This window comes from Microtus ochrogaster (assembly GCF_000317375.1).
Source record: "Microtus ochrogaster isolate Prairie Vole_2 chromosome 14 unlocalized genomic scaffold, MicOch1.0 chr14_random_3, whole genome shotgun sequence".
NCBI lineage: Eukaryota > Metazoa > Chordata > Mammalia > Rodentia > Cricetidae > Microtus > Microtus ochrogaster.
In genome coordinates, this window is record NW_004949098.1 from 13,564,798 (window position 1) to 13,573,655 (window position 8,858).

General features: G+C 45.5%; 1 protein-coding gene across 1 annotated transcript in view; it reads left to right on the forward strand.

Moving 5' to 3' along the window:
• The window catches only part of Rpia (ribose 5-phosphate isomerase A), a 23,801-nt gene that overhangs the window by 8,970 nt on the left and 5,973 nt on the right, over window positions 1-8,858 (forward strand). Inside the window, exons 3-7 of the mRNA XM_005364777.2 lie at window positions 675-730; window positions 4,261-4,320; window positions 5,409-5,473; window positions 6,256-6,324; window positions 6,968-7,109. Of these exons, the coding sequence (XP_005364834.1) occupies window positions 675-730; window positions 4,261-4,320; window positions 5,409-5,473; window positions 6,256-6,324; window positions 6,968-7,109 (392 nt within the window). The remainder of the gene's footprint in view (window positions 1-674; window positions 731-4,260; window positions 4,321-5,408; window positions 5,474-6,255; window positions 6,325-6,967; window positions 7,110-8,858) is intronic.

An 8,858-nucleotide genomic window follows, 5' to 3' on the forward strand; every position in this document is an offset into this window, starting at 1 on the left:
TTGGAGCCTGTCCTGGAACTAGCTCTGTAGACCAGGCTGGTCTCGAACTCACAGAGATCCGCCTGCCTCTGCCTCCCGAGTGCCGGGATTAAAGGTGTGCGCCACCACCGCCCGGCTCAACCACACTTTTAATCTTAGTATTGGGGAAACAGGGGCAGGTGGAGGCAGGTGGATCTCTGAGTTCAAGGCCAGCCTGGTTTACAGAGTTCTAAGATAGCCAGGCTCACATAGAAACCCTGTCTTGAAAACCCCCACCCAACCCCAAAAAAAAAGGAAACGGAAAGAAAGACCACCAAGGACCATATTCCAGCCACTTGTTACTTCTCAGTTACTCAGTTTCCTCGTGTGTAAAGTAGGGGTGATAGTGAGAATTCTCCTGTGCTGTCAGCACTTAAAGGGCTAGTGTATACACAGCAGTTAGCAAACTGCAGACACTTAGCAGCAGTACCATTGAAATGGCTTTTTCCATGGTCAGTGCTGTGTCTCAGACTCCCTAGTGTCCCTAAGAAGGTGTGAAGTGAGGTCACTAGCTTTTTCATCAAAGATGGGAACACAGGCAGCTGTCAGTGGAAGATAGGCCTTTCCCCTTGGGTTGGATTTGAGAAACGCACATGTGACAAGGACAATCAAGTGTGGGGAACGGAACCCTACTAGTGTGACTCTTGTCTCCACAGCTGAGAGAGTGAAGCAAGAGAATCTGGACCTCATCTGCATCCCCACGTCCTTCCAGGTACGTCATTTCCGGTGTCCCCTTCTGTGTCTTCACTGCTGCTGCCAGGTCTCTGGCTTTGTGTTGTCATCGGGGTTGTGTTTCGTGGGCTCAGAAGAGGAGCAGACCAAGCACTGCTCTTGGGTGGTGTAATTTTTTTGAGACAGGGTCTCATTATAACCTTGACTAACCTGAAACTCACTGTAGAGCAGGCTGGCCTTGAACTCAGAGATCTTCCTGCCTCTGCCTCTTGAGTGCTGGAGTTAAAGGTGTGCACCACATGTCCACCTGGTTTAATTTTATGTGTTCATAACTTCAAGAATATTTCCTCAGGACTTAGGCACTGTGGAGTATGCACAGGCTACTGTGTGTCTGTAGCCTTGAGGGCTATTACTCTGTCAGTGGATAAAGCCGAAAGAATCTGTGAAGTTAGAGTAATGCCAGTATAGTGCGCTCTTTGATTACACTAATAGCCAGAGCTAGTGGGGAAAATGGTGGAGCTGAAGGGGATATGGTTGTCTGTTTTCATGTGATTTTTACAGAATTTTGTTAAGAGTTTGCCATTGCCTACCAATGGCTGTTTCAGTTAGGGTCCCCCAGAGAATTGCTTTACAAATGGATTTATAAAAAAAGAAGTTGAGTATTCCCTCAATGGCTGTGTGCAGGCAGGAGAGCTGGGAACATTGGTAGCTGCTCAAAGAAATTGGAAACCCTTAGTTTTCTTTGTTCTTCCCCCCACTCTCCACTTGATCCTCCTGTTCCAGCTCCCGTGCCCCAGCCCGTCCATAACTATTGTATTTCCCCTTCCTACAGTGATCTAATCCACCCCCAGTCTCTTACTCTATATCTAAACTCTTTTTATGTGGCTTATAGTCTGTTTATCAGAGACTTAACAACTAACATCTACATATAAGTGAATATGAACCATATTTGTCTATTTGGGTCTGGATTATGTTGAGGTATGTCCCTTGTATCCCTAGTCTCTTCAGGACTTTTATTATGAAGGAGTGTTGGATTTTGTCAAAGGCCCTTTCTGCATCTAATGATGACCATGTTGTTTTTGTCTTTCATTCTGTTCATGTGATGGATTACATTTATTGATTTGTATACATTTTATCTCTGGGATGAAGCCTAGTTGATCAAGGTGGATGATCTTTATGTGTTCTTGGATTTGGTTTGCAAATATTTTATTGAGTTTTTGCATTATGTTCACAAGGGGAATCAATCTGAATTATCTTTCTTTGTTGGGTCTTTATGTTGTTTGGTCATCAGAATAACTGGCCTTGTAGAATGAACTGGACAATGTTCCCTCGGTTTCTATTTTGTAGAATAATTTGAGAAGTATTGATGTTCATTCTCCTTTGAAAGACTGGTAGAATTCTCTTCTAAAATAGTCTAACCTTGGGCTTTTTTTTTTTTTTTTTTGGTGTGTCGGAGACTTAATTACTGCTTCTTTTTCGTTAGGGGATTTAGGTCTGTTCTTGCTTTTATTTCCCTAGGGATATAGGTCTCTTCCTGCTTCCATTTCACTGGGGGATATAGGTCTATTCCTGCTTCTATTTTACCAGGGAATATAGGTCTGTTCCTGCTTCCATTTCACTGGGGGATATATAGTTCTGTTTGAATTGCTCTTGAACCTATTAATGAGGCTTACCTCTGAGGTTCCTGTTCAAGTTTTTAATTTTTTTGTTTCTAGTTTTCTTTCAGTTTGGGTTTTCTTTATTGATTCTGTTTCTGCTTTCATATCTTGAACAATTTTATTTTATTCCACAGTTTGTTTGTGTTTTCACAGAGTTTATGCAATGATTTATTCATATCCTCTTTAAGGTCCCTAATCGTATTTATAATTATATATTCCATTTGAAGTCCTTGTCCTGTGCTTGGTCCGTACTGCGTTTCCCAGTAGTGTTGCTGGGCCCTAGGGAGACATGCTGTCCTGGCTGTTACTGTGTTTTTACTCTGGTGCCTAGGTATTTGGGTTTGGGATGGTTGTAAATTGTATCTAGGTGTTGATATCCGGTCTTGTCTTTGTTGAGTGAGTTAGTTTTCTGTTCCTTGGTTCCTGTTTCCCTCTCTGGGTCTTAGAACTGTGGGTGGCTGTGGGTTGCCTGGTAGGGAGTGCTTCTGAGTCTCTGCCAGATGTGGCCCTGGGGGTCCACGTGGAACTTGTTTAAAGGTATTAGGAGCGGACGTGCAGGATGGGGACGGGGTTGTGTAGAGGGCACACAGATAAGCACTGGAGAAGCCAGGAAAAGTTAAACTTGCCAGCTTATCTCTTCAAAGGAAGAAGAGGCTTACCTGCTCTTCCGGAAAGCTGGGAAAGAATGTGGTTTACAACTTGCTGATCCTTTGCTATCTGTAGAGCCAGCTTTATTCGCATCCCCCAGAGTTTATGTTTTACTTATCCAGGATGCTTTCCACCTAAATCTTGAGCATTGCTTCTAGGCCATAAAAGCCATCCTTATGAGTGGTGTCACTTGTACTTTACAACAGCCTAGGTGACTTCTGTGATGTCTTAGGGCCATGTCTTGTGTGTTATCATAGGGCAAGGCCAATCCTGCCGCCCACGGGCATTATGTTTATCTCACTGTTCTCCCTATTCCCTAAATCCTGGGCACTGTCTGAGTCAACAGTCCCATCTTTATGAAAGAAGTCAGATGTACTTTGTAAAGAATTTCAATGTGAACATGTCTTACATTCTGTTATACTCACAGGACGGAGTTAATTGTTAACAGAAAACTTTTTTTTCCCCCAAAACGGTGCTGTGTTTAAATATGGCTAAAATAAATGACCTGGTGTTAGACTCTGAGAGTTTGAATCAGTTGTGCTGAACCGAGTTTCATCCTTACGTCACCCTGGTCATTTCCCTGCTGGCTGTAAGGTAACTTTACAGCCCCCGCCCCGCAGTGAGGAAGGGTAGGATGGAGGAAAGCTGTGTCTGCCCCAAGGATCTGCTTCCCTGTGTGGTTTCCAGGCAGAGAGTGACTTGGGTGTCGGTGGGGTGAGAAAGGAAGCTCTAGGAGAGGATCTGCCTAGTTCCCTGGGATCCTGACTTTCCATTTCCTCCTGCCTCAGTCCCCTGGACTTGCGTTTTGTACGTTTGGGTCTTATTTTAGCTCCCCTCCCCTCCCATGCTAAGGACCTAACCTCTGGCCTTTAGCATACCAGGAAAATGCCCACCACTGCGCTCCATTCCCACCCAGTTGTGTGGTCTTTTGAGACAGGGCATCATTTCAGCTCAGGCTGTGTCTCTCAGCCTCCCAGATGTGTTGTTAGAAGTTTTAGGAGCCCCCGACATTGTTTCTCAGATCAGGGAGGGAAAGTTTCACCCTTGAAACTCTGCCCTGTGCTGCATGGTTCCAGTTAGAGGAATGAAGTAGCAGTCAGCATTGCTCTTTGTGGGGCCAGCTCTCCCGTCTGTTGGTGGGTACGTTTGTGATAAGAGAGAGCCCAGGTCAGTTTTAAAGTTTGAAACATCAGAAGAATCCTGCAGACCCTTGCCGTATTTTCAGAGTAAATAATTATGGTTGTTTTATTCCTTCCCTCCCTAGGCCAGGCAGCTTATTTTGCAGTATGGCTTAACCCTCAGTGACCTGGATCAACACCCAGAGGTAAGAGAGAGAGATTTACTGACAGAAGACTGTGTCTTCTTAAAAAGTCCTTTTTTTGTGGCTCCTAGTTGTTTACGTGCTCCAGATATCGTGGCAGGCCCAGAAAACATTAGTTAAATTGCATTCACTTTTGTTCTAGTACCTTGAGTGTCAATTCTGACCAAAATCACAAGCAAAATGGTAGTTAATTTCCAGTGTAGGCATAGACAGGTTAGCTTTCCTTAGATTTAACCTCTAGGGCTCAGTACAGGCATAGTAAAGGGGATGCGGACAGCCCCTGGGCTTGTCCATGCTTTCCCTAGAGTCCCTTCTCATAAGCGAGCCAGCCTGCATAGCTCACACCTAAGCAGAGGAAAGAAGTCATATCTGAGGCAGATGTGGCCACTTGAAAACGCAAGTTAATATTTGTGGAAAAGGCTCTTAAATTTCAGGGTGGACCCCAGAAGAGACTGAGGTATGGAGAGTGAGCAGCACTGCTGTTTAATCCCAGGGATGGATGTGGAAAGGGTATGTCATTTGCTTAGGTGGCAGACACAGAATTGTAGTTTGTACTCTTCAGGCTCTGGAGCAGTGCTGTAGCAAGAGGCTAGGTTTGTGCTTAGCTACAGAGGCTCCATCGCAGGGCCAAGAGAGGCTCTTTGGAGGGGAAGATAATAGCCATGGGTATGCAGCACATGTGGGTGGGTGTTGCCCAGACTTTCTGGAGTGATTTGGGCATAGAGGGACATGTGGTGGGGAGTTGACAGGGTCCAGCACCTGTATTTCTGCATATGGTCATTTGGAAGGCTTCAAACTACAGTGTCTTAAATGTTTTGTCCTTACTTGTTACTCCCAGAGTCAGTATTTTAACTTCTTTGGGAATGCATGCTAACAATTGTACTTTGTTCATGGAGAGCAAAGGAAACAATGTAGTGGGTAAGAGCTGGGCAGTGTATGTCTAGGCTCTCAGCTCCTTCCTGCAAAACACCTTTAATCTCTTGGGTGGACATACGGGCCTAGCTAATAGAGCTGCTGAAAACCTGAAGAGCTGTTACTGCTTGATCAGGTTCGGCACAGCTCAGCTCAAGAGGCTCCTTCCTCCCTTGCAGATTGACCTTGCCATCGATGGTGCTGATGAAGTGGATGCTGAGCTCAATCTCATCAAGGGTGGTGGGTGAGTGTTGTAGGACTTGGTTGCTAAAGAGACTGTCAGCTAATCAATCCTTAGCAAGCAAAATGGAGTACAGAGTAAACGGTTGTCCAGATACACGTGAGTTGGTCTTCCGGTCAGCACACTGATACCATCTGCCTCTGAGCCAGCCTGGCATTTCTGATCATTGGTGTTTATCTGCAGACAGGTAATCTGGGCTTTCCAGTGAGATGGTTTTTCTTGCTGGGTTCTGTGTACACACACAGCACATTCTTGGGTTAGACTCTTAGGCCTGTGGCTTTGTGTTAAAACTGTGACGTCTGTGATCAGTTGGGGGTACGCTTCCTTTATTTGGTAACATTAGAATGGCATGGTATTCATGAGTTGTTATGTCTTATGCAATCCTGGTTGCAGGTGTGAAGTAGTTGAGCTAGGGAGCAGTAGGGATAGGCCAGACGACTGTCTGGGCCTTGTGCTGCCACATAACCCACAGGGCAGGTGTTCCAAACTCAGGACATGTTCAGAGATGTCTCCCTAACACAGTGCTTCTCAGATGTCTCTCAGAGGGGATGTGCTTGGCCTGAAGGGAACCATTGTCTACTTGTAGGTTTCTACCAGACACATGCTAATGTTTCTGTATTCCATTTACTAGAAAGTAGCACTGTAGGATTGAGGGTGATTCTTTAAAAATGGAGCTTTTCTCTTTAAGTGTCAGGATTGAGTACATTTGGATTTCTGTGTCTGACCCTAGTGCCCAAATTAAGATGATCTCACTATAACCTCCACTTTCTTCTTTCCCCCGTCAGAGGCTGCCTGACCCAGGAGAAGATTGTGGCTGGTTATGCCAGTCGCTTCATTGTGATCGCTGATTTCAGGTACTGTTCCAGCGTTCTGCACTCCAGCTGAGAAGGCTTGTGGGTTCCTAGGTCTCGTCCATGCACAGGGAAGGAAGCTTGTGGAGGAATATAGGAAGGACTGCCTGCTTTCAGGATTCCAGGCAGTGACTCCTGCTAATTATCATAGCATTCTTGCATGGAACTGAGACTTGATGTTTGGGGACAAGGAGGGAACAGTGTCACTCTGTAGGCAGAGCTCATCTGCATGTGTCACTCACTAGGTTCTCAGAGGGAACCTCAGGAAGCAGGACAGGCCTGTCATGGGCAGTGACTCATCACATCCTGCTTCATCTGGGCTCAGGCTTTGCCACATGTGACTTGCTGTGCTCAGTCTTGGCCTGAGAGGAGCCACTTGTGCTGAGCACATTAGAAGAGGTACCTGCGTGTGTACTCAAGGAATACCTAACTACAAGGAAAACCTAGGTCAGTCAAGGAGCCAGCAGAGCAGATTTTAACATTTTTGCCACATTCATTATTCAAGTTTCTCTTTAGTGAGAAGCAGCCCATACTTCTGAAGCCCCCTGTACTGTTCCTGGTCACGCCTCTCCAGCTGTCTAGAGAGCCTCTTGCCTGAATTTGGTTATACATTGAACTTACTTAATTTGATTGATGTTCTTTCCAGGAAAGATTCAAAGAACCTTGGAGATCGGTGGCACAAGGGGATCCCTATCGAGGTCATCCCAATGGCCTATGTCCCAGTGAGCCGAGCTGTGACTCAGAGGTTTGGGGGCGAGGTGGAACTCCGAATGGCTGTCAGCAAGGCAGTAAGTGGCCAGGGAGGCTTCCGAGCACGCTGGCTCAGTGTGCTGCTCCTTGTCCTTTCTGTGGTAGTTAGGCCTCTGAAACTTTTGGGGTGTGTGTGTGTAGGGGTGTATACATTCACCCCTTACCTGCTCCACCCCATATAGAAGGGGGTGTGGTTCTCCCTGATGTTCCTGGGGGATACTTGGTTTGACCTGCCCAGTGAGCAGCCTCTAATCGCTGTCTTTTGGAAGTTCTGAGGGGCAGAAGGCTTTTCAGGTTCCCTAGTGTGATATTTTCTTCTTTCTCTCATCCTTTTCGAGGCTATCCCTGTAAGAGTACAACTCTCATCTCAAAGAGCATAAGAGGTAGTTTACTTTAGAGCCAAATATGAGTAACTATGGTGTGGGAATGCAGATTTAGGTTATCCCAAATTCTGTAGTCCAGTGAGGTAACGGTTTTTATGTTTGTACAGAGACAAAACAAAGAAGGCCACAAATGACACTTTTCAAATACATTGGAAACACTAGGTAGGCAGGTCACAGAAAAATGTGAAATCTTATCCTAGCCCTGGGCTTTCGTGCTATCTTGGAGCATTCTTTTTTTTGTTTGTTTGTTTTGTTTTGTTTTATTTTATTTTTTGAGACAGGGTTTCTCTGTGTAGCCCTGGCTGTCCTAGAACTTATTCTGTAGACCAGGCTGGACTCAAAATTTTCACAGAGATCCTCTTCCCTCTGCCTCCTGAGTTCTGGGATTAAAGACATGGGCCACTACCAGCCCGGCTCTGGTAGCATTCTTATTTTAGCCTTTTGGTTGGTGGGAGCTATGGGTGTGTCTACATTTTCAAAGGGTTTACCTTTCAAAAGGTATAGATGGCCCAAGATAATCTGCCTCTGGATGATTGACAGTCTAGACTCCACAGCCATTGAAGTTCTACTTGGTTAATGCTCCTGCAGAAGGCTGGGGGAAGATGCTGATCTTTCCAGGAGCTTACGCACAAGGCAGCAGCCCCATCCCCCTTCTGTTGCAATGTTAGGAATTGGGCCCGGGGCTTTCTGAAATACTAGGCAAGTACTCTACCACTGAGCTGCACTCCCTGCATTCTCCTTCTAGGCTAAATGCAGCCGGAAGTAGACTTTTTTGGGGAGAGGGGTACACATGGCATCCCATTGGAAATGTTTCTCTTTAGCTTCTAGTTGTGGGTTGCAAAGAATTTTTTCTTTTGCATTTAAATAAGCAACCAAAAGTAATGATCCCAAATTGAAGTATGAGAACACTTTGGGAGATAGCGAAAAGTAAATGATTATTAACTGCTCTGGCGTGCTTTCTTGATTTCTTCAAAAGGAGCTCCAGGAGCTGGTTATAAGATGTCTTCCCAGGGGCTTTAGCCCCCTCCCTTCGAATTTCTGTTTGTTTGAAGAGGGTTGTATCTATGTCCAGGCTTCTTTGAGCTAGCTATGAAGTTAGGTTTGACTTTGAACTTCTGATCCTCCTGACTCTACTTAACCAATTGCTGGGATTGTGGACATAAGTCACCACGCCTGGGTTACCTTTGTATAGTTTTAACTGGGCTCCACTTCAGGCTGCAGAGGAGTCTTACTTTCTTGCCTGTGCTTATGCTTGTCAACATTTATGTTGCTAAACAATCCTATTTTCTAGTGTACAGTGGTGTTGAGAAATTCTGGATTCATTGGCCTCCCCACCTATGTGACTATCCAGCTTCCCTTCCCTTCCCTTCCCTTCCCTTCCCTTCCCTTCCCTTCCCTTCCCTT